The sequence below is a fragment of the Narcine bancroftii genome, chromosome 8 (assembly GCF_036971445.1).
Source record: "Narcine bancroftii isolate sNarBan1 chromosome 8, sNarBan1.hap1, whole genome shotgun sequence".
NCBI classification, from domain to species: Eukaryota; Metazoa; Chordata; class Chondrichthyes; order Torpediniformes; family Narcinidae; genus Narcine; species Narcine bancroftii.
This window is the reverse complement of record NC_091476.1, coordinates 130,935,568-130,962,530: the sequence shown is the minus strand read 5'-3', so window position 1 is coordinate 130,962,530 and position 26,963 is coordinate 130,935,568. Positions and strand designations below refer to the sequence as shown.

The window sequence follows — 26,963 nt, the reverse complement described above, 5'->3', positions numbered from 1 at the left end:
CTGTCCTACCTTCCTCAACCACCTTTGTCAACTCCTTAAAAAACTCAATTAACTCAGGGCATACAGGAAAGTACTAACTTCCTGTAGATTGCCAGCTGTAATGCTTGAAGAAACTGCCCACAGATTCTCTACCAGGTAGAGCTGGCACAGGTTCATTGACTGTTCATTTTAATGGATTGCAAAAGCTAGAGGGGAGAGGCAATTTTAGTTAATTGAATCCATCCAGGGACAAATATATTGCAGTTTATATTAAAAAAAACTTTAATATTTAAAATAGTGCGATTTATTTGTAATAATTTTCCAATGTTTTGAATCACTATTCACACTGATTGACAGCTGGTTTAGCCTGAGGCAGGAACAGCCAGGCACCAAAATTAAGTGGCCTGGAAACTCTAGTCCTTTACTGGATCATGCTCCTTTGGTTTCTGCCAGGTTTTCACCTTCATAGGTCACAGTGCTAGAGGCTGCTTCAATTAAATGTGAACCTTACAGGCAGGGGAGCAATGAGCATGGGCAGTCCACCTGTCCTTGAAATTCAGACCGTTCATCTTCATAAGAGATTTTAAAATTCATTTGGTAAAACACAAAAGTCTGCGGACACTGTGGTTGAAGTAAAATCAATGCTGGAGAAACTCAGCAGGTCAAACAGTGTACTTTATATAGCAAAGATAAAGATAAAAATTGTCGTTTCAGGCTTGAGCCCTTCATCAAGGTATGAGAAAATGTTGGCAGGTGTCCAAATAAAAAGGTAAAGGTGGGGGAGCACAGTCCCAAAGGTAGGAGGTAATAGGTGGAGAAGGAAGAGGGAGGGGGGTGGGATGGCTAGGTGAATAGAGAGGGAAGGGAATAGAGAGCTGAGGGGAAGAAGACAAGGGGAAGGGAAGGAAAATGGAGAGCAGGTTAGCAGAAACCTGAGGTCAATGTTAATGCCATTGGCTGGAGAGTGTCCAGTTAGAAAATCAGGTGTTGTTCTTCCAATTAAGGGGTGGTTTTGGTGGAATAGTACATGAAGCCATGGACAAACATGTGAGAATGGGAGTGGGACGTAGAACTGAAATGGATGGCAAGATGCAGACAGAGCGAAGCGATCTCCCAGTCTGCACCCAGTCTCTCTGATGTAGAGAAGACCACAAAGGGAGCATCAGATGAAATAAATCAATCCTGTGGATACACAAGTGAAATGTTGCTTTACTTGAAAGGCCAGTTGGGGCCCCGAACTATGGCGGGGCGCAAGAATGCACCTTCTGCAGCTACAGGGGAAGGTGAGTACACAAGGGAGTCACAGAGGGAACAATCCCTATGGAAGGAAGAGATGGGAGGAGAGGGGAAGATGTGTCTGATGCTGGGATCCTGTTGGATATGGAGGCTGGTGGGGTGGTAGGTAAGGACAAGGGAAATCCTAAGTTTGTTACATTTAGGGACAGAGGGGGCTGGGGCAGATGAGCAGAAAATGCAGAAGATGCGAGTGAGGGCTGAGTTGAAGGTGGTGCAGGGGAAGCAACATTTCAGATGATCTGGACTGGAAGACGTCATCTTGGGTACAGATGTGGCGGAGAGAGAGGAATTGCAAGGGGACATGGTGTGAGGAAGGGTAGCCGAGGTATTTGTGGGAGTTGGTGGGGTTATAAATTATGTTGATGTAAAGCTTGTCTTCCAAGAGATAGAAAGATCAAGAAAGGGGAGAGTGTTTCGGAGATGGACCAGGTGAGTTTGAGATCAGGTGGAAGTTGGCAGCGAAGTGAATGAAGTTGACAAGCTCATCACACGTGCATGAGGCAGCCCTAATATGTTGGAGGAAGAGTTGAGGGGTCTCGCCTGTGTAAGCTTGCAGCATGGATTGCTCCTCAAAGCCCACAAACAGGTAGGTGTAGCTGGGACCCATCTGGGTACCTATGGCTACTCCTTTGATTTAAAGGAAGTGAGATGAGTCGAAGGAGAAGTTGTTTAGAGTGAGGACAAGTTCTGCCAGGTGGAGGAGGGTGGTGATAGAGGGTGCCTGGTTTGGTCTCTTGTTCAGAAAGATGCAAAGTGCTTTGAACCCTTATGTATGGGGCATGTTGGTATAAAAAAAATTAGACATCTATAGTAAAAATGAGGTGGTCCAGTTCAGGGAATTTGAAGTTGTTGAAGAGATGGGGGTGGGGGGGGGGGGGGGCACGTGATATATCACAGATGTAAATGGAGAGGGAGAGACCAGGGGAGAAAAGATAAGAGTCAAGGTAAGATGAAACTAGTTTGGTGGGGCAAGAGCAAGTGGAAAAAAATCAGTCTACACAGATGATTGGGTTTGTGTATCTTGGGTAAAAGGAAGAGCCAGGCAGTCTGGGGATGGGAAACAATGAGGTTAAAGGGTGTGGTGACCAGAGATGAAGATGTTGGAAATGGTGTTTGGAGAAGGTAGCTACCATATTAATTTGCTGGAAGTGGGCATCACTGAGAAAACCATTACATGTTTCCCAGAAGGTGATAGTTAGCCATCTTTTTGGATCACTGTAATTCCTCTGATAAATGCTTTTGGACAGGGCATTGTAGAATTCTATTCCCCAGGAGGATAGAATGGAGAAGTTATCTATGGTGCTGGTTCTCTTTCAGCACTTTCCTCAAGTAACTATTATCCATGGACAGCACAGTTAGTGCAGTGGTTGGCATGACACCATTACAGCGCCTGCAACTTGGGTTTCAATCCGGCACTGTCTTTAGGGAGTTTGGACATTCTCCCCATGACTGCAAGGGCTTTCCCTGGGTGCTTGGGCTTCCTCCAACCCATTAAAAAGTACTGGGTTGTAGGTTAATTTGGGTGTAACTGAGCAGCACTGATTTTAATGACTAAAATCAGGTTCTACGGTGCTGTAAATAAATCTTTTAAATTTAAAGAAAATGCAATGTAGCTGTTCCTAATTATGACCTCACCAAATAACTCTCTGTGAGGCTGGTTTTGTTGATATTAACAGTAGGCCCTACTCTCTCCCTGTTAACTAGGCCCAAGAAATAATTGAAACTGATGTACTCCTAGGCTAATTTGCAAAGCTATCCATAATAAGAAAATGTCACATATTTCATGAGATGCTGAAAACTTTGTAAGGTGTAATCAATACATTAAATGAGGAGACGATGGTAGAGGATTGCCTCTGGCTCAATCCCCATTTGGCAGGTATCCCAAAATTCAAATGCAACACCGCAAATGATAACTTTTCTTTTTAAATGCTATTTGCATTTTCATAATCTCAGAGGATCCTAGTCTGAACTAATCATTCATCTTGGGATGTTTTTGTAAAGTTAATGTTTTGCATATTATCCATCTAATGTAACCTTCAACTCCATTAACGGATCTGAACCTGCAGCAAGTACATCTCTGAGAATAATGTCCAAGTTGAATTTCCACTCACTAATATATAATCTCAATTTGGAAGACAGAAATTCCCTCGAGTGGTTAGTGCTGAATATTAAGGATGTGCTGTTTTAAGTATAGTTCTGATAGTTAAGTTCAATTTACCAGGCCTGGATTCCCATTCTTCTTTTTGGGTTGATAAATCCAATCCTTCATCCAGTTGACTGGTAATAGATTCTGGCTTTGCACTGTTTGTTGGACTTGCTGAACTGACACTGAAAAAGACAAGGCACTTTAGTTGCAATAGAAATTGTGGCATTCTAACCCCATTAATGCTGTTGATTAACTTGTAAATAAAACCATCTAAAATCATAAAATTGTATCCTAGATGAAATAATGTACACTAAAATTTCGGCACTAATCAATTGTATCAAGAGACAAAAACACAAGGAAGCTTTACTTTTCATCAGTTTAATAACTCTGAATAGACCCCAAAATGTACAAGTCAAATGTCACCTTCTAACTATTTAATTTAAAGACATATCCAAACCAGATGTCCATCCTTCAATCAAACAGCAAGCTCCCCATTTTTTTCAGGTATTTTTGGTTGCTGCTATAAAGTCAGGAATATATTCTTATAACAATATTTTTGCGTGCTTCTTCTCATATTTTGTATATTTGTTACAGAAAATATTAAAAGTCCATAATAATATTTTACTCATTCTTGGATTAGCTACGGAAAAGATTATCCTGCTATTGCCGAGAAAAGATGACGAGAATCACTGTGTGATATTACCAAGGCTAAACATCACTTATTTGCACAAGATCATTTTCTTTCTATGAGGCCACATAATTCATCACTGCAGGCTCTCTGCTCATACTTACAAACAATCACATTCGTTGGCAACATCCCTGCTTGATCACACCTGGACCTGCTCAGTCCAGTTCAGTACAACAATGTTATCCCACTACCACCAAGCAATAGAGAGATTCTATTGCTTTTTAAATGAAGGAAGATGGGACATAGAGTGAAAGTGCAATGAGGAGCAGCACAGGAGGGGCCTTGGGACTGGCTGAACCCAGCAGAGCTGGGTGGGGGTGGGCAGCAGCCCAAGATATAGCCAACATCCTGAATAAGATGGAAACTTTGTGCACTCGTTTTACGAGCGTTGAATCAATGATGTGACCTATCAGAAATTAAAGAAATTGTGGAAGATTTAACGGAACGAATAACTCAAATGGAGGCTGTGCTGGACAAAACAAAAGACAGGCTAAAGGCTCTAGAATAAAAAGCAAAAACATGGGCACAGACAAAAAAGGATGATGAACAAGATTGATCATATGGAAAATTTCAGCAATGCAATGGACTGAGAGAAGGAATTGAGGGGAAAGATCCGGTGAGCTTCTTTGAACCATTGATCCCACAAATATTGGGACAAAACAAGTTAAACGCAAAGGTGCAAATTGAAAGGGCTCACCGAACCCTCAGACCTAGAAGAAATGGAGAACAGTGATCACCACCAGTCCTGGTAAGACAAGTTGCTGGGAATGGAATGCAATCTTGGGAGCAGCATTAGAATACTGGTGAACATTGAAAGAGTAATGTTTTTTCAGGACTTTAGCCCTGCCTTGATCAAACAAAGAAAAGACTTTGATGAGGTAGAAACAACTGTGATCCAAAAACTTAAAATATATTTTTAAAAAAGCAGAAAAATTAACCAGGATAACAGGAATGGCATTCACAGACAATCCAGAGCTATATCTACTAGGTAATTTTATGGAAATAAGTCACAAAATGAATAAATCTCAATTATAAAAATATGCATCACATTCACTTGCAAGCCCGACTCCCCCCTCTTTTTTAGCACGATGGACTGCAGAAATGATCAGCTGTATACTTATGGGGAAAAAAAATCACATATAATTTAAAGAATAAATAAGACACTTTTGTAAAGATTTCGCAGCTGTACCTGGACCATACAGGGGCCCAAATACAATAATAAAGGACTATAAATATTACTATTATACAAATCCAAATGTGATTCCCCAATTGTATTCTATATATCTAAAATATATGTAAGCTCTGATGGTGTGTGGATCTGTATGTATGGAAATGGGGAGGGAGGGAGTGCAGAACTGTTTTGGTTTTGTTGTTGGTTGGAAGAAAAAGTTTAATATATTGTGATATTGAAGATTTTATTATGTATATTTTTGAAATAAATCAAGAATTATTTTTTTAAATGAAGGAAGATGGGATCTTACAAAACATGAAAGTAAATAGGAAGAAAAATCAACAATAAAAATTAGCAAATTGTGCCAGCCGACAGCATCTCGACATGCAAGGGCCATGCTGTGGGCCTATATAACAGTCAATAAAGTTAGTATTGACTGTACTCATCTCATGTCAGTGTCTTGCTTTCATGCTCTGCTGTAGCACATGCTACATTGGTGACCCCAACTGGTACAAACGATGCTTTGCACCCAACGATGGAGGAACAAGCAACACTCCATGCAGTTTCACCAAAACTGCTGACATTCTGGACTTGGCAGTCGCTGCTATGTTTTGAGCAGGCCGAGGCCCAGTTTCAGATTCGACAGATCACAGGCGACGCCACGAGGTATTAGTTCATGGTGAGCTCACTCGACCAGGTCGCAGCCTCCAGGGTCGTTGATTTCCTCTGGCAGCCCCCGGAGCAGGGCAAATACGTGGCTATCAAAGTGCTATTAACCTGTACTTTCGAGCTCGAAACACAAGCACATGGCCTAACTGCTGCACGTGGATGGCTTGGGGGACAGGGCCCTTTCCACTCTCATGAATGACGTTAGAGTTAACTGACGGCTACAAGCCTTACCTGCTCTTCGAGCATATTTTCCTGGAGCGACTACTGGAGGATATCTAACTGCTGCTCACCGAGGACTTCAGCGACCCCAGAAAGGTCACAGCTTGAGTCGACGTCCTCTGGGAAGCGCAGAGAGACTCCAGCATCATACTAGACCAAGTCACAAGGTCTCAAGCAAAGCAGACGGCTAGATCGTCACAGACAACCAGCAGGCCAATGAACCCACGCTCCCCCCACCCCCCCCCCCCACCTCCCTGGTGAGTAGTACTGTTTCTATCACCAATGGTGGGTTCAGATGCCCGTCGATGCTGCCCTCCCTACACATTTCAGGAAACACCATGGCTGACCATAGCTAGTAGCTGCAGTGGCCGGCCAATGAGATAGCCTTCTCCACACATGGGACTCCACATTGGGGCGATTGTTCCAAGTTGACACTGGGGCCAAGATCGGCATCCTGCCATCCTCGGCTCCTGACACCTTGACTGGAAAACCAGGCGCAGCTCTGAGGGCCATAAACAATTCCAACATCTGAATCTTCGGCACCCGCACAATCCCACTTCGCTTTGGGAACAGTTGGTTCGCATGAATGTTCACCCTGCAGCAGTGCAACAACCACTACTGAGGGCAGACTTTCTCAGTACTCATTGCTTGGTGGTGGACCTAAAAGGGCAGCGGTTAGTGCATACCAAGACTTTCTAGACCTTCCCCTAGGGGAGGCCAAGCTGCCTCTGTCTACATTCTGTCATGGCTGATGATAACGAGTTTGCACATATCCTGGTGGAATTCCCTTCCATTGTGGTAGCACAATTTCCCTCAACAGAACCAAAACACTGGGTACGGCACCACATCTTCACTAAGGGTCTCCCCCTGCACTCCAGGGCATGCCACTTCCCCCCAAGAAACTCAACCTCACTAAGGAGGAGTTCTGGAACTGGGAATAGTGAGGCAGTTTGACAATCCCTGGGTATCCCCCACACATGGCACCAAAGGAGGCAGGAGGATGGAGACAGTGCGGGGGATTATCACCATCTCAATGAGGCCACCACACCAGACAGGTATCCGGTGCCCCACATACAAGGCTTCACTGCGAACTTACAGGGGACACAGATATTCTCCAAGGTCGACCTCAAAAGGGGCTATCATCAAATCCGGTCCACCCGGGAGGACATTGCTAAAACAGCCATCATCTCACCCCTCAGTTTGTTTGAGTTCCTGAGGATGCCTTTTGGACTCCAAAATATGGCTCAGACATTCCAGAGGCTGATGGACATGGTAGGCTGGGATCTCAAGTTTGCATTCATTTACTTGGATGACATTCTGATAGCCAGCCACGACCACCAAGAACATGAGGCCTACATAAGACAGTTATGTACCTGCTTCAGTGAATTTGGCCTGATCATCACCCCAGCCACATGCCAGTTTGGGCGAGAGTCAATAGACTTCCTGGGCCACAGAATCAATAGACATGGGGTGACACTTTTGCCCGAAAAGGTAGAGACCTTCAGGCATTTCACCAAGCCATATTCGGTGAAAGGCCTTCAAGGGTTCGCTGGTATGATTAATTTCTATCACCGCTTCATACTGGTGGCAGCCCACATCATGCACCCATTATTTTCGCTCATGGCGGGGAAGCAAAACGAGCTCGAGTGGAACGAGGAAGCTACAGAAGCATTCCAGAAGGGCAAAGACACCCTGGCCTATGCAATGCTCCTGATGTACCTGAGGAGACGCCTCGACCATCCTCATGGTGGACACATCCAACACAGCGGTCAGGGGGCAAAAGCAACCACTGGGCTTCTTCTACAGGCACCTCTGCCCCCCCCTCACCCCGTCCCACTCCCCAAGCTCAAGCTGAATGCTTCTGACTATAAACTCCTGGCATTGTACTTAGCGATTCAACATTTTAGATATTTCCTGGAGGTCAGGCAATTCAAGGTCTTCATGGATCACAAGCTATCGACTTTCACTGCTGGGAAGACCAACACGATCTGACGCACTGTCCCGGGCAACTGTCCAGGCAATACAGAGTCTATCCCAAGGAATTGATTACACAGCCCTGGCCCAGGCACAACAGACGGTTCCCAACATCCCTGCGTACAGGACAGCAGTAACAGAGCTCAAGCTGGAGAATGTCTGCATCGGCCTCAGTGACCAGACCCTCCTTTTCAATAATTCAACCACCAAACCTCACCCCATTTTCCTGGCAGTGCACAACCTGGTGTACCTGGCCATCAGGAACACTGTCAAAATGGTAGCCAGCAGGTTTGTCTGGCATGGCCTCTGCAAGCAGGTCAGCCATTGGGCCAGAACTAGCACGCTCTGCCAGATGTCAAAGTTACAGACACACGTTAAGGTGCCACACACCCTCCCAACCATTTGAACCTGCACAATGGCAATTCAGCAATGTGCACATAAACATTGTAGGAGCCCTGCTGGTGTCATGGGGGGGGGGGGGGGGCACGGTATACTTGATGACGATGGCAAACTGTCTCACAAGGAGGTTGGAAGCAGTTCCACTGACGGAAACCTCAATGGAGGCCTGTGCCAGAACCTTAATAAACATGGGTGACCGATTCAGAGATCCGGAGCACCCGACATCAGACAGAGGTGCACAATTCACCTCAGGGCTCTGGGCAACCTTAGACAGCCTCCTGGGATCCCAACTTCACCTCACCATTGCATATCAACCCCAAGCAAAACAGGTTGGTGGAAAGGTTCCACAGGCACCTCAAAGTGGCACTGATGGCCCGACTCAAATGTCTGAACTAGGTCGACACGTTGCCATGGGTCTTCCTGGGAATCAGCACCGCACCCAAGGAGGACTTCAACACCTCGACAGATGAAATGGTGTATGGAGCACCCCTGGTCATCCCCGGGGAATCCTGGCTGCCATTAGAGCAACAGATGAAACACCAGCAGAAGCACTCGAGAGAATGAAAGAACAAATGGGCACACTGGCCCTGACACAGCCCTCAGCGCATGGCCAGCCTAAGACTTATCCCCGGGACCTGAGAAGCTGTGCATGCATTTTCATGCACCGAGAGGTGCACCGGGGGCCACTACAGTGGCCGAACGAGGGGCCATACTGGATGGTCTGGGATAATGGGGCTACATGTGTGCTGGCCAATGGCGGCAAGGAGGAAACATTTACTATTGACCGCCTCAAACCAGCACATTGGACACCAGCCAGCCAATCAACCCACCAGCCCCATGCCGCAGAGGCATGTTGACCAAGGTCAACACCCGGATCACCGGTTCTGTGAGAGTGTCATGTGGTGGCCTGCAGCATCCGAACATGGCAATCCTGCAAAGGCCATGCCAACTAAATCCTTTGCCAGCTGCTGGCTCCCCAAAACCCAGCAGCGATAGAAATTCACCAAGATAAATGCTTAAACAAAAGTTGCTTTTAATTTTCTTTAAACATAAAAACAGGATCAAACTTTAACTTATTACTATTAGCTTAACTCCCTTCTAATTCTTTGTAATGTGTATATGTTCAGGAAAGTTCTTTGATTCACAGTCCAATCTCGTTGGACACACACAAACTGATTTCCCACCATCAGTATTTCAGTGTCTTGCCAAAGAAACTTGCCCCATCGTGGGTTTTCCAAATGATAACCTCTTCTTCCAGGTCACCACAGAGTTCCTCTTTTTCCCTTATTTCAGGAGAAACAGTCTAGCCAGGCATTTCCTCTTGTAAGGACTACAAAGGTTTTCAACAGGCTGAACTCAGAACTCACAACCCGTCTTCAAAATGGGGTTTCAACAGGCTTGCCAGCTTGTCCTGTTCCAGTCCCACTGCTGCTGATGAACTCAGTTCTCTCTCTCTCTTTCTCTCTCTCTCTTTCAGAGGAAAAGGGTTTTTTCCTTTCTTTCTGTTTGCAAAACTACAGAACATCAAACTGCAAACAGACAGATTTCCGGCACCGGAATCAGTTTCTGCCTGGCCATCTGTTGCTTTCAAAATAGTCCACTTACTCCACAGAATCAGTCCAATTAATATCTACTTGTAAAGTCTCCATAGGCATTCTTCAAAGTTTCTGTAAAGTCACTGTGGACATGGTCTCCTCATGCATAGCTCTTTCATTTTAAATGAGATGTCTTTTTGTGAAATGTTACTGTCTTTTTATGAAGTGACCTACACACTAAACGTTGCCACAATCTATTTCTTTTAAAGACATGTTTATATAGAATATAAAATATATTATCCATCACACCGGTGATGTCACTTCTGCCAGAAGCGGTGTAACAACCAGGCCTGGTGAGCCTATATATAAGGCAGGGCGAACCATCAATAAAGTTAGTATCGACTGTACTCACCTCATGTCAATATCTTGCTTTCACACTCTGCCGTAGCACACACTACAAAACCATCTTTTCTTCTCACTAATTTTCTCCTTTTCAAACAACAAAGTTTAATGATACTTCAATGTAGTAGAGCTCCAGAGGGACTAGTTACTTTAAACTCTGCTCAAGCTCATTATTTAATTGCGAGTGTGGATATTGTGTCTGTTGATTTTGTTTTAAAGTCTGAGGAAGGGATATTTGAATATATACATTTAGCAGAGGGAATGGCTGGCGAGGTGGCATAATAAAACAGCTAATAATTTTCCTCCTTTACTCTGTGCAATAGAATTCTCAGATCTTCCACTGCTCCTCCAGAGAAGTAAAATTAGTTTAGATCAGACAGGGTGTGGTAGAAAGGCAAACCCATGAAATTCTTGCCCTGCTTAGATCAATCCCTCACAAGAATAACTCATTGAAAGGCATAGCAGTGTGAAAATAACTAAGAAAGATTGGTTAGTAGCAAAAGCCAATTCTATTTCTGTTCTATTCTAGATTATGTGTCTGGGGATTATAATTAGGTCATAACATATACATTTAAAATTATACATGTTAACAAATCTTCTTGGCTTATTGCACTGCTTAGATGCAAAAACTAAAATATCAATTGCATCAACCACCACAATTTTCCCTTCAGATCATTTGGCTGTCCCTCAATTTTTTAAAAATCTCACTTAATATCTTACCTTTGCAGCTCAAAATAATACAAACCTTTATAGATTATAAATTGCACCCCATTTTGGAGGACAAATTCAACATTTCATCTTTTTATGGGCCAGACTCTTAAAAGGAAACTTCCTCAATTCATCAATTGATTTAAAAAAAAACAATAATTCATCTATATAAACTAGAAGTCCAAGATTCAAATTTTCTACAGGAGATCTATTCCAAGAGAAAGCCATTTCCTTAAAATGGAAAACTGAATGTTGTGAAATCCAAATACAATATGTACTCACTAGATGAAACACGAAGTCTACAGACTCTGTAAATGTAGTAAAAACACACAGTAAATGCTGGAGAAACTCAGCCGGTCTTGTAGCATCCAAAAGAGGTAAAGATATATTACCCGTTTTGGCCCTGAACCCTTCTTCAAGGTATAAACAAAGAGAAGGCAGTCATCTCAATAAAGACAGAGAGAAAGATGGTGAATGAGAGAGGGAGGAGTCCAGACCAATAAACAAAAGGTGTTAATTGGATATAATAAGGGGAAAGGTGAGGATTGATTTTGGCTCTGTGAAAGGAGATAGAGTTAAAAAGGGGGAGGGAGAAAGAGATTGAAGAGGAAAGGGGACAGAGGGATAATCCTGTCTGGATATTCCCCAACCAGATGACATTAATATTGACTTTTCCAGTTTCCGTTTAAACCCCCCCCCCACCCTTTTATCCATCCCTATCTCCTTTCCTCTAATTCTATCTCTCTTTCTCTCTTCCCTTTACCCTCTATCTCCTTTCACAGAGCCAAAACCAATTTTCACCTTTCCTCTTATATCCAATTAACATCTTTCATTTTCAAGAGTCTGGACTCATCCCCCTCCCATTCTTCCCCTTTCTCTCTCAGTCTTTATTTAGACACCTGCCTGCTTTTTGCTTCCCTGAAGAAGGGCTTAGGCCTGAAATGTCAGTAATATATCTTAACCTCTTATGGGTGCTGCGAGACCAGCTGAGTTCCTTCAGCATTTACTGAATGTACTCTCTGGGAATAGCTTAGAGGCATGAATTTCATCACTGAGAGTTCCCAACAATGATCTTTGATGGGATAAGGGTGACATTTATCACTGAGACATTTTCAATGAAAAGAGCAAATTTGATAAATTAATTGAAAAATCTAGGACTACAGTTACATATTTCCTTGAACGTGGCGACACAGGTAGACAGAGTATGAAGGGTTTAGCAATCTTGCTGTCATTGGCCAGGGCCCTGATTACAAGAGTTGGACGTCATATTATAAACCGTTCTGTACTAGGTTATCTTTAGACATTGGTGAGACCATATCATTAAAAACAGCATAGTCTATCAATAATCTCCAATTAACAATTTTAACTCAGTATAACTGCAAAGGAACAACTGGAGTGGAAAATAGCAGACAGGTACAGTGGATAAATCTTATTCTTAAGGCTTGGGCAGAATGTAAATTAACCAGGCCTGAGAGCTGTATTAAGTATGTCATTGCTTAATGAGTACCAAAAAGGATCAAATCACTAAAACTGACACCACCTATAAAAGAAACGTCAGAAATATCATCTATTTATAAAAAGTATATTTTGGGAAGTAGGTGTGATAATGTAACCTCTTTCTCACAGAGCCAAAGGCACATATATCTGATGTGACCTTTTTTTCAAAAAGATCGCAATAAATCAGAAAATAGTGAGCTCCTGGCTGATGGTTTGGTGATGATCATGCCTTAGTAGTTGATTTTTGATGCAAATCCCTTTACAGAAAGCTTTCTTTTCCCAGTATTACCTTTTCCTTAGCTCAAACTAGAACTTCTTTGTGATAGTAAACTGCAAAATAACACATTCAGTGACTCATTTAACAACATCTCAAGTCTTCAATAAACTAACCTGAGTACGTGTATTTCTGGTATGAAATTGTAAGTCTAGTGGCTGACAAAGTACCTGGAGTGAGCAATTCAACTGGACAAAAATACAGAAGAAACAGCAATGTAAAAATCCTGGTTATCTCTGAATAAACATAGAAAAGGTGAATGTATTGTACTCAACTCTTGATACAGGGGCCTAACCTTTTATCCGGGATTCCAAACACCAGCAGCCTCCAAAAACCGGCACTTTTTTGCTAATGAAAACACACAAACACCTTGCTCCTAGCCCCCCGCCATCCCCTGCTCCAGTGCCCCCCGCCATCCCCTGCTCCAGAGCCCCCCGCCATCCCCTGCTCCAGTGCCAAAGAGGTTCCAGCTGCGAGGGGGAATTATAAATAAGGAAGATAGCCATTGCACCGCATTGAGCCAACCGCCAGCCGCTGCCGCAAGTGAACTCCAAGTCACCTTTTCACCGAAGGTAAGAGAGGGTGGGGATGGGCACGGTGGGGACTGGGGTCTGAGCCGGTTTTATTTTTAAGTTTTACTTTAAAATAAAAAAAACATGCTATGATATTATGGTCTTTATTTATCTAAATTCATTTAACACCCGCGCTTCCAGTTTTGTGCGATTTTGAAACATCGCATTTGCTTAAAGGGACAGCTATTTTAAAATAATTCCAAAATCCAGAAGATTCCAAACAATGGCAGGTGAATAGTCCTAACAATCCTGGATAAAGGCCTAGGCACCTGTGCTACATCCTATGGGTGAGTGCAAACAACTTGACAACTTGTTTGATATATCTTTTCCCCTCCCATTATCTCAATCATCCTGTAAAGAATCACTACGTGCGAATCTGATCATCACAGCAAATACTGACGATGTTCCGAAGCCTTTGTGAATGTTGGTTTCCAATTATCCAAGTACAGGTCGAGTACCCCATATCCAAAATGCATGGGACCAGAAATGTTTCGCATTTTGGATTTTTTCAGATTTTTGAACACCTTTTAAAAAATGCACTCATTCATTCAGACTTAAAGATGCATGCATTCACATTATAATATCAATATTTACATATGCACAAACTATCTGTAGAAAAATCTACACTCAATAATGCACTACTTACATCCACTATATTCCGTTGTCCGATCGGTATTTCTGAACTCTATTACATATTACCTTATGGGACTGCAGACGAAAAAAAGTTCCAGATTTTGGATAATGTCAGATTTCATTATTCGGTTAAGGGATACTGTACCTGTGCTAAAGAGTGCCTCAAGGATTTCTGAATTTTCCTTTCTTCTGTGGAGAATTATTTCTATTTTGTCTTGAAGCTTCATCGAAGAATCAAAATGAAACTTTATTGTGTTAATTTTAAATTAATTGACAACTTCACAAGTGAACCAAAATACCAAAATTTCTACCCTGGCCTTGACTTTGCTCTTACATCCCAAACTCGTCCAACTTTTACTCCAGGACGTATTTACTGTTATAAGCAAGGTCAGGAGAGGCAAGCTGCATATCAACAACAAAACTGAAATTTTGCCTGCTAATTCATTTGGCATGAACCATCACTCACCTTTTACATGAAGGTGGTCATAATATGGACAGGCAGAGTTGACTCTTTCCCAACAATCAAATCCCCATTAACTCCCCACCAGCTCAAAATTAACTCAATGTGAAAAAATAGAGTACCAAAGAATAAGATTGGATTGTTAAATTTTAATTTTAGGCAAGTATATGTCTCCTAATTTTCAGAAAAATTGGGTGAGATGTACATGTATAGACATCGAGTAGCAGAGTATTAATTTGATGGTTCTTTTGGTTAAATCACTCAACTGTTATGCAACAAATCTAACGGATCAGAGGGAGCACTGCAATGTTGAATGGTCTTAATGCTGATGATCCATCAATCTGTATCCAATGAAAGTGGATACTAAAATTCACAGGGAACTGAGCAAGGATTTTGTCTGGTGGTGTGGTTGATATTCTTCCCTGAGCTAATATTATGCAAAATAGCTTAGCAATATATTTTGAGTACATTTTGAGGCGGCGGCGGCCCCGGCCCAGTCCGAGCAGAAGGTAGGCGTCGGCGGCCCCGATCCGGGCAAAAGCGAGAGGGAGGCGGTAGCCCCGGCCTCGGCACAGCGAAGCAGGCAAAGGCCCCGGTCCGGGCAGAAAGAAGGAGGCGGTGGCCCCTGTCCGGGCAGAGGGTAGGCAGCGGCGGCCCCAATCCAGGCAAAAGCGAGGGGGAGGCGGCAGCCCCGGCCTCAGTAGAGTGAGGCAGGCGGTGGTCCCGGTCTGGGCAGAAGTGAGGGGGAGGCGGTGGCCCCGGCCTCAGCAGAGTGAAGCAGGCGGAGGCCCCGAGAAGCAGGCGGAGGCCAACAGGTTGGATTGAGACCAGGTATGGTCCGACCTAGGAGGGGAGGCAGGCCCCTCCAGCCCGGGTAAGAAACCTGCATAGGAGAAGGCCTCTCCGATATAAAACCTACGACCCAAGGACCTCGCTGCCACGTCCCAGTTCACTTGGCCAAGGCACACGAACCATGGGTGTAAAGGGTGGGGCCAGTACTGCGCACACTGCACTCCACCTAAAAGCTCCTTTGTGCAGGCCCAAGGACAGGTCCACGTCCTCCCCCTCCACGTCCTCCCCCTCAAAAGATGCTCACAAACTCAAGCTAGCATGCTGAAACATCAGAACCATTCTAGACAAGGCTGACAGCCACCGACCCGAACATCGGTCTGCCCTCATCACACATGAACTCCTCAGACTTGACATCGACATAGCCGCTCTCAGTGAAGTCCGCCTTGCAGATGTAGGCAGCCTCCAAGAACGCGGCGTGGGCTACACACTCTACTGGTCTGGCAAGCCTATGGATGAACGACGCCTATATGGTGTAGGCTTCATGGTCAAGAACTCCATTGCCTCCAAACTTGAAAACCTCCCGACAGGCCATTCGGACCGGATCATGTCCATGCGACTCCCCCTTCAAAACAAGGGTCGCATCACCCTCATCAGTGTCTATGCTCCAACCCTCCAGGCGGAACCAGTAGAAAAGGACAAGTTCTACACTGATCTGCGCAACCTCATTCAACGCACCCCAACAGCCGACAAGGTTGTCATCCTTGGCGACTTCAATGCTTGCGTCGGCAAAGACTCAGAAACCTGGCCAGGAATCCTGGGCAAGCATGGTGTCGGCAAGTGCAACGACAACGGGCGCCTCCTGTTGGAGCTCTGCGCAGAACAGTGGCTTGTCATTACAAACACCCTTTTTCAGCAGAGGGACAGCTTGAATATGCTTAAATGAAAGGAATTTCCCCCTTGGTTAAAAAAAACTCCTTGAAGGGGTGGGGACTGGGGGGGGGGGGGGGAAACACCAGAATGCCCATCAAATCAATGGAGTAATTTATAAATGCTTCAATGCATCTGACAGATTGCTTTACATTCTCAATGTATTTACCTTTGTACATGTTAACATAATATGATAGTTCATGTTTTCAACTGAACGTTAAAAGATAATATATAAATCCCAACAACATAATGTTAAAATCAGCAAGATGAACGTCATAGTCTTTGGACAAACATATCACACAATAATTTATTTTAGAATTTACCTAATAAAAATAATTTACAAGCTATCACTGAGGACCATTATGGTTTTCTGTGAGATGAATGAAGGAAGCTTTGTGTGGAAGAATGGCATTCAAGTTAGGTCAAGGACTGGAAGCAGAAGAGGAAAAGAAAAAAAAGGAGCCCTCGACCAGTCAGACAGAACAGGTTCTGTCTGCTGATTAAATGACGCAAGACCTAATGATGGGGTTCAGTTTAAGAACCAACAGAGAAAATAAACATAAGCAAGCAAATGAGCACCATGTGCTTCAAGCTGTACAAGATATAATAACTCTTCTGTCATGAAGGTAAGCTCCTATGAAATGCTGATCCTTTCTCGGCATGTGGTAATCTATTTAATCCAGTTATGCATTTTGATAAATCGAACCAGGGCCTGAGAGAGGGTTGTAGAACAGATAGATCTTGGCATAGAGCCATATGAAAGTGGAGACACAGATAGACAGGATGGTGTAGAAGGTATTTGCCACACTTGCTTTCACTGTCCAGGACAACAGTATAAGAATTGGGACTTCATTTTACAACTGTTTAACATGTTGGTGAGTCCACACCTCAGCAATCGTGTGTAGTTCTGGGGTGTTCAAAATTAGGCTTAGGTTTACAGTGAGAAGTTAAAGACAAAGAGGATCTAGAGGGCATTTTTTTCCCCACAGATGGATATGTGGAATGAGCTGCCAGAGGAAGTGGTTGAGGTAGATATAATTTCAACATTAAAAAAAACATTTGTAGGTTTAGAGGGATACCGGCCAAATGCAGGCAAATGGGATTAAGTCAGAGTGAGTTGGGCCAAATGGTCTGTTTCCAAGCTGCATATTTCTAAATTCTGCATTGATTTTATTTTAGAGTAATGTATATTTATTCCATTTTTAACAAAAAACTATTTCCCTCATCTTTATTGTAGAGTATGGACAAAGAAAAAAACTAACAGTTCAACTTTAAATACAGATTAATGCAGCCTAAGGGTAATTTTGTTTAGCTATTTGTCAGTTTATGCAGATAGGGGGAGTTAAAGCTTTTAAACCAACTTAAATGCAAGCTGTTGTACAACTATGCAGAAAAGATACAAATCATATTATTAGTTTGGTTTTTGCCATTAAGATGAAAAACCTTCTGAAGCCGAAGTCCAGGTTAAACAAAATATATTTTTGTGTCAATGCCAATTTTCTCCCCTCAGCAGAAGTTCAACAAACATTTCTCAAATTCTAATTGATGCCAAAAATCTGTGCAGAGACACTGACAATTGGTCATAAGCTGAGCATCAAAATGAATGAAAAACATTGCAGCTCGAAAGATAGTTTTCTGTTTACTTAAAAAGCTCCTACCATTTGATTTGTAGTCCTCCCATTGTCCCCTCTGACCTTCAGCTTCACAAGTTATACTCTTCATTTACCCATAGTGCCTATCCACAGCTCTCCTGCTATGTTACACGTACATCCAGCCACAACACGGCCAGGAAATGAAAAGCCGTTTCTTCAAGCATCCAGCTCCAGAACCTTGTGTTCAAAATATGCTGCCTGTTTTGCTTGATCCTTTTCTCCTTTGAGCCATTTTCTTAGGCATGACTGGTCCTTTTCTTGGAAGATCCAATTTCCTTAAATCACAGTTCACACTTAAAATCCGGAGAACAGTTTATCGAAACAGTACTCAAAATTGGAAACATTTTTTTCAACATTTCACTTAAAAAGCCTGCATTTGAAATCCACTGCCTCTTAATTCCTCAGCTTTCTCTGTTGTCAAACATTCTGAATGCACAACAGTCACTATTCATTTACCTCACCGCATGCGAATAAAACACAACGCGAAGGAAAGGGGTGGAGCTTGAAACTAATCACAGCAGATTACTCAATTGCATGGGATACTGTCCTTCTGTCCTCAAATGATATTCATCATTCTATTACTGCCGTATCTAATGACATGATTACTGTGGTTTTAGAAGACAGAACACATAAAATCAATTTGAAGCAGACAGTAAGAGGTCCCCAAGCACATTCCCACAGGATATTTTGTGTACTACCCCAGAAGATTTTGACTCAAATTGTAATCCGGCAATACCAGCATACATCAATGGAAAACTAGTCCAATGATTTAACACTTACAATGCTATATTTTAAAATATTAAAAAGCACAATTAAAATAAGCCAGAAGATGCAAGAGGTTCTTTAAGACTGGGCAATAGATGATATTTATAAGGTTGCTGGAATTATTTATTTTTTAAAGTTATCAAATTTTCATGTATCCTTTTCTTAGTTTTCCCATTCCATTTGAAATGTTTGTCCAAAGGGGCAACTAAACAGAGAGCTATTGCAAAGGAACAATACTTTTCCTGACAGTTTTCTTCAGTAACCTCCAAGATACTACACCCAAGATTAAAAATTTGGTACATTGAAGAAGATAAAGCCATACATATCAATAGATTTCATCCTGGAATCAGATGAGCAAACTAACAATTTTTCTGGTTATCATTATTCAGAGTAGTTGATTTTTCAATTCCTATTTATTAGCTCAGTTTAAAATTCATAGCTGCTGAGGTGTGATTTAAACTCTAGTCTCCATCTTGCTTGTTGCAATCTCTAAATTATTAGTCTCATACTGTCATACCTCTACTATACTGCATTTGCATTTCTATTTTTCTTAGCAGTTTGTCATTAGGAGGCTTTTTTAAAACTAAGAACGGGTTAGGGAGGGAGTTGAGGGGACAGCAGGAAATGGAACAAAATGGATCCATCAGGCAGACACAGCATGGATTCAGTAAAGGTAGATCCTGTGACAAATTTACTGGAGGATATAATGAGCACGGTAGATTGAGGGGAGCAGATGGACATTGTTTAACTGGATTTCCAGAAGGCATTTGATAAGGTGCCGCATAAAAGACATACTGAAAATAAGGATGCATAGAGTTGGGGTGATATATATTAGCATGGTTAGAGGATTGTTAACCAATAGAAACCAGAAAGTTGGGGTACACGGGTATGTTTCTACTTGGCAATCAGTGGTGAGCGGTGGGCTGCAGGGGTCAGTGCTAGGCCCGCAACAGTTCACGATATATATAACTGATTGGTAAGAGGGGACAAAGTGTAGTGTATCTAAGCTTGCTGATGACATGAAATTGAATGGAAAAGCAAATTATGCAGAGGATACGGAATGCCTGCAGAGAGATATAGATAGATTAAGTGAGTGGGCACAGGTCTGGCAGATGGAAATATAATGATGGCAAATGTGAAGTTATCCATTTTGGAAGGAAGTAAATCATGAAAATATGTAGACACCATAGTTGGAGTAAAAGCATAAAATGCTGGAGCAACTCAGCTGGACAAACTGTGTCCCTTATGTAGCAAAAGTAAACATACATAACTGACGTTTTGGGCTTGAGCCCTTCATCAAGATATGAGAGAATGTTGGTAGGTGTCCAAACAAAAAGGTGGGGGGGGGGGTGGTGCCAAAGGTAGTAGATGATAGATGGAGAAGGGAGGGAGAATTGGAAAAACTGAAAAGGCGGAGGGGGGGTGAAGAAAAGGCAAGTAAGTTACCAGAAAGCAGAGAAGTCTATGTTAATGCTATCTGGCTGGAGAGTGCCCAGACGGAAAATAAGGTGTTGTTCTTCAAATCTGCGGGTGGTTGGGGTGGGATAGTGCATAAGGCCATGGACAGACATCAGAGTGTGGGAGTGTGACTCAGAATTGAAATAGTTGGCTACTGGGAAGCCTCTGTTGTGGTGGACGGAGTAGAGGTGGTGAGTGAAGCGATTTCCCATCCTGCAACTGGTCTCTCCAACGTATTGAAGGCCACAAAGGGAGCCTACACCTTGGAAGGAAAAAAGGAAAATTGGAATATTATTTGAATGGCAAGTGATTTCAGCATGCTGCCGTGCAGAAGAACTTGGGAATGCTTGTTTGTGAATTGCAAAAGGTTGGTTTGCAGGCGCAGCATGCCATCAAGAAGGTAAATGGAATGTTGGCCTTCATTGCTAGAGTGATTGAATTTAAGAGCTGAGAGGTTATGCTGCAACTGTTTCAGGTACTGTAGAAACTGCATCTGGAGTACTGCGTGCAGTTCTGGTCTCCTTACTTGAGGAAAGATGTATTGGCTTTGGTGGCAGTTTCACCAGGTTGATTCCAGAGATGAAGAGGGATAGCCTATAAGGAGAGATTGAGTTGTCTGGGACTGTATTCGCTGGAATTGAGAAGAATAAGAAGGGATCTTATAGAAACATATAAAATAATGAAAGGCATAGATGAGATAGAAGTAAGTTGCTTCCATTGGTAGAAGAGACCTGAACTAGAGGACATAGCCTCAAGGTTCAGGGTAGCAGATTGATGACAGAGATGAGGATGAACTGCTTTTAATAGAGGGTGGTGAATCTATGGAATTCACTGTCCATTGAAGCAGTTGAGGTGACCTCAGTAAATATTTTAAGATTTTTACTTAGTAAGGGAATTAAAGGATATGGGGAAAAGGCAGGTAGGTGTAGAAGAGCCTATCATCAGATCAGCCACTGTCTCATTGAATGGTGAAGCAGGCTTGATGGGCTGGATGGCCTACTCCTGCTCCTATTTCTTATATAAAATTTAAAGTAGATATATGGGGCAAGTTTTTTTAATATAAAAGCAAAGAGTGGTGGGTACCTGGAAAAGGCTACCAGAGTTAGAGGAGGAACCAATACAATAGTCACATTTAACAGGTTTCGAGATAGAACATGAATGTGGAGGGAATAATAAGGGGACAGAGGGATATGGAGCAGGTGCAAGATGAAGCTATTTAGTTTAATTTGGCATTGTGTTTGACGCACACATCAAGGGCCAAAGGGCTGTTCCTGCTTGTATTACTCTGGATTGAAGGAAAGATAACATCTATCAGTTATTCTGAAGTCAACTGATAAGACACAGCAATTCAAAAGGAATCATTCGGATATCATTATCTTTACATGATTCTCACATCCATGCCATCAACGTCAGAAGAAGGCTGGTTACAGAATTAGAGCAACCTTTATCCCTTACTGACTGTAGTTCTGCACAATTAAACTTGGACATGGCATAAAACAGAGAGATAAAAGTCTTTTACATTTCTAGCGAAGATGCATTGAAATGAAAATTTACAATCTATCTTTTTTGTCTTATAATGGTAATTGTCCTTTCAAGCGCTTGAGATGTCTTTGCAGTCCTGGTCTTAGCTTTACATCTACTTGTAAAAGGTTTGGTGTTATAATTGAATTTACATTCTTTGCTAGCTTGGTGTTTTGTTTAACAATGACACAGCCAGCTACCACCAGGGTACAAAAGACTCACTGTTATCAAAGAAAAATACAAGAAAATCTTCAGTTTGCCCAAAGTATAACCCATGGTAAAAAGAATCACATGAATAATTTGAAGACTACAGTACTAGTTCAAACATTAATTTTTTTGGTCATATGACAATTGTGTAAAGTAACATCTGTTCAACTAAAAGAACCTTTGCTACATGGGTCAGTTTTACCTCTCAAGGCTTCTGAATAGGAGGGAGTCACTTGATGGAGTAGTGGCCAGTCGGGAAAACCAGCCCTCTCCAGAAAAATAGGAAAAAAGTTAGGAAAAAGCACAGCATAACAAAAATATAACATAAGAAATAGAAGATAAAGGTACAGAGAAGAGAAAGATGATGGCTTCCAAGAAGGAGAAAGTAAAAACTAAAAAAAAGTTAAAAAGTCGCCGGAGAAGAAAGAAGGCCTTACCTGCATGAAGGAACAGGACGCTGTGGTGATGAGGATCGCCCGACCCTCGAAGTCAGTGTCTACCCTACAGAGTCGCGACCCACCAGCTGGTGCACTACAAAAATGGCTCTCGGAGCCAAACAAAAATGTGCAGTGCACAATCAAAGGAAAAAGAGGACACTGGCGGGAGGTGGGCTCAGTAGAGGAGTGGGCTGTCACAGAGAGTGCAGCTGAGGGATGCCCAACACCAAGGCTCTCAGCTGGAGGATAAGAAAGACAGCAGAAGAGGGAGCGACGAAACAGATGTGGAAGACCAACAAGAAGTCCAACGTCAGGAAGCACAACAGACAAGCATCCCAGGAGAGGAGGACCAGCAACAAGAGGCCCAGCAAGAAGAAGCCCGACAAAGAGATACAAGCAGCTCACCAGGAAACAGAAGAGACACAGACACAAACACAGGTACAGACACAGAAGAAGAGGAAGAAGACCAAGATCTTCACAGAAGAAGATAAAGAGAAATAAAAGGTAAAACTGATGAACAGAATATAGATAAAGTCTTTTTTGAGGAACAAATGAGATCATTAAAAGAATGGTTTTCATTAGAATTTAGTGCAATTAAAAGGAAAATGAAAAGAACAGAAGATAAAATGCAAAGGTTAGAACTGGTCATGACAGAAATAGGGAAATGAGTAGAGAACGTGGAAGAGCGGGAAACAGCTGTAGAAATGGAAGTAAATTACTTAAGAGAAAAATTGGAAGAAATTGACAAAAAAATTAAAGAGACACAAGAGTTGTTATCTCAGAAAATTGTTATGTTGGAAAATTATAGTAGGCGAAACAACATAAAAATAGTGGGCCTGAAGGAGGGTGAAGAAGACACAGACAAAGGAATTTATAAAAGGATGGATCCCAAAGGTCCTGGGAACGACAGAAATGCAGGAAGAAATGGAAATAGAAAGGGCACACAGAGCATTAGCTCCGAAACCACAGACACATCAAAAACCAAGATCCATCTTAGTAAAATTTTTGAGATACACGACAAGAGAAAATATACTGGAATGGGTAAGGAATAAAATTAGAGAATATAATAAACCATTGGAATACAAGGATCAAAAAATATTTTTTTACCCAGACATAAGTTTTGAACTCTTAAAGAGGAGGAAGGAATTTAATACAGCGAAATTAATACTATGAAAAAAAAGTTACAAATTCATATTAAGACATCCAGCCGTGCTTAAAATATTTATACCCGTGGAGCAAAACAGACTGTTCTCGGATCCAGAGAAAGAGCAAGAATTCGCAGAAAATTTGCAGGACAGAAGAAGAGATGTAACAAGAATGAAGAATGGCGATAAAGTATATATATATATATATATATATATAAAGATGTAAAAACAATGTATATGTAAAGAATAAAGAGGGAAAAGAGAAGGGAAGGAAGGGAGTAAGGGGGAAAAAGAAGAGAGAGAGCTTTGTTATATGTGTTTTAAAAAAAGTGTTTTTTGGAGAGAGCTAGGTAGAGGGGGAATAACCGTCACTGCAAAATCAGTTGATGCTGCGAACAAGATCGCAAGCCAAATGAAAAGGGGAGTTGTGGTTGCCCAGCAAGGGGTATGGGGCAACTCAGAGAGGGTGGGAACTTTTGGGGTTAAGGTATTATTGGATGTGGGAACTGTGGGGGTACTTTATGTCTTAAATGTGTTGCACATTAAGGGTAATAAGAGAGAACTAAGAGATGAAAATGGGGAAAAGGGGGATGGAGGTGGCAGAGAGGTGGAAAAGAGGTGTATGCAAAATATAAGATGGCCATGTTGAACTATATGACTATAAACATTAATGGAATGCATAACCAAATTAAAAGGAAGAGTTTACTAAATTTATTGAAGAAGGAAAAGATAGATATAACATTTGTGCAGGAAACACATCTAACTGAAGCGGAACATAACAAACTAAAGAGAGACTGGGTAGGACACGTAATGGCAGCATCCTATAATTCAAAAGCTAGAAGTGTACCCATACTAATTAACAAAAATGTACCAATCAAAATAGAGGAGGAAATAATAGATCCGGCAGGGAGGTATGCAATGATAAAGTGTCAGATATACTCAGAATTTTGGAATTTGCTCAATATATATGCATCTAACAAGGAGGATCAAAAGTTTATGCAGGATATTTTCTTGAAGATTGCAGACACAAAAGGAAATATATTGATAGGAGGGGATTTTAACCTTAATTTGGATCCAATGTTGGATAAAACTGGACAAAAGACAAGTAAAAAGAATAAAGTAGCCAAATTTATGGTTAAATCAATGCAGGAAATGAAACTTATGAATATATGAAGGAGGCAACACCCAAGAGAGAAGGAATTTTCATATTATTCAAGTAGGCACAAAACTTACTCAAGGATTGATATATTTTTGTTGTCAACCCATATTCAAGGGAGAGTTAGGAAAACTGACTATAAAGCTAGTCTACTATCAGATCATTTACCCCTATTATTAGCAATAGAACTGGAGGACTTCCCACCATGCTATTTAAAAGACAGGAATTTAGGGAGTTTATTGAACGCCAAATTAAAACATATTTTGAAATAAAGAAAGGATTAGTGAAAGACAAATTTATATTATGGGACGCAATGAAAGCCTTCATTAGAGGACAGATAATAAATTATGCAACTAAGATGAAAAAGGATTACAATCGAGAAATAGAGCAGTTAGAAAGGGAGATAGTAAGTACAGAAAAGGAACTAGTAAAAAGGGATGATATAACGAAAAGGAGAGAATTGGCAGACAAAAAAAATTAAATACAAAACATTACAAACGTACAAGGTGGAGAAGAACATAATGAAAACAAAGCAGAAGTATTACGAACTGCGAGAAAAAACACATAAAATATTAGCCTGGCAACTTAAAACAGAACAAGATAAAAGAACGATACTGACATCAAGGAAAAAGGACAAACAAGTTACATATAATCCAACAGAGATCAATGAAAATTTTAAGGAATTTTATGAACAATTGTATCAAACTGAGGATGAGGGGAAAGATGATAAAACAGGAATTTTTAGATAAAATTGAACTGTCGAAATTGCAAGAAAAGGAACAAAACAAACTAATAAAACCATTTGAAATAGAGGAAGTACAGATATATTAAAAAAAGCTGCCGAACAATAAAACACCAGGAGAGGATGGATTTCCAATAGAATTTTATAAAACATTTAAAGAGTTATTAATTTCACATCTCCTGGAAGTAATGAACCAGATAGAAGAAACACAAAACTTGCTAGAATCATGTAAGACAACAATAATTCACAATAATACCAAAGACGGGGAAGGATCCATTAACACCAGCATCATATAAACCAATATCTCTACTTAACTCAGACTATAACAGCAAAATTATTAGCAAACAGATTGGTCGATTGTGTACCTAAAATAGTAAAACAAGATCAAACTGGATTTATTAAGAAAAGATGAACAGCAGACAATGTCTGCAAACTTATTAATCTAATCCACGCAGTTCAAGGAAATAAGAAACCAACAGTGGCTGTTGCTCTAGACGCTGAAAAAGCCTTTCACAGAGTAAAGTGGAATTACTTATTTAAAGTATTACAGAAGTTCAATCTACCAGAAAAATATATAAATTGGATTAAAGCATTGTGTAATGGACGGCTGGCGAAGATAGCATTTGCTTTGTAAATGGATATGTATCAAGTCACTTTAAATTAAGTAGGTCAACTAGACAGGGATGTCCATTATCCCCCCTCATTGTTCGCCTTAGCAATAGAACATTTGGCAAAACCAATAAGAATAGAAAATAAAATAAAAAGGGATAAAAATAAAGGAGTATAAAATCAGCTTATTTGCAGATAACATCATAGTATACCTCACAGAACCAGAGGTATCAGTAAAAGAATTACACAAGAAATTGAAGGAATATGGAGAAATATCGGGGTACATGATCAACGCAAATAAAAGTGAAGTGATCCCCATGAGTAATGCAGACTATACAGAATTTTAAAAATGAATCACCATTTAAATGGCAAGAACAAGCAATCCGATACCTAGGGATCAGGTTAGATAATAAATTAAGCCACTTGTACAAACTAAATTATCAGCCACTAATAAGAAATTGCAGGAAGACTTAGAACATTGGAAAGAATTACTGCTAACATTGATAGGGAGGGTAAACTGCGTTAAAATGAATGTGTTCCCAAGGATACTATACTTATTTCAAACATTACCAATTCCCTTAACAGAAAAATTCTTTAAGGAACTAAAGAGAATAATAAGGAAATTCTTGTGGAAAGGGAGGAATCCAAGGGTAGCGTTAGATAAATTAGCAGGAGGTATAATTAAGGTGGTTTATAGTTACCAAATTTTAGAAATTATTATAGAGCCGCACAATTAAGGTATTTATCAGATTTTTACCAGACAAGGGAAAAACCAGACTGGACTAAGATAGAACTAGATAAAATAGGGGAAAAGGTACCGGAACATATACTTTATAAGTGAAATGAAAAGCTGGTGCAATATAAAAATTCACCAGTACTGCATCATTTACTTAATACATGGAAGAAGATCCACTTAGAAACGAAAAAAAA

The 26,963-nt window shown here is 41.4% G+C and overlaps 1 protein-coding gene across 6 annotated transcripts in view; it reads right to left on the bottom strand.

Moving 5' to 3' along the window:
* dixdc1b (DIX domain containing 1b) overlaps positions 1 to 26,963 on the bottom strand; it is a 117,243-nt gene that overhangs the window by 20,142 nt on the left and 70,138 nt on the right. For all 6 annotated transcript variants that reach the window (XM_069894864.1, XM_069894868.1, XM_069894863.1 and 3 more), the window contains one exon: positions 3,494 to 3,603. In XM_069894864.1, the coding sequence (XP_069750965.1) occupies positions 3,494 to 3,603 (110 nt within the window). The remainder of the gene's footprint in view (positions 1 to 3,493; positions 3,604 to 26,963) is intronic.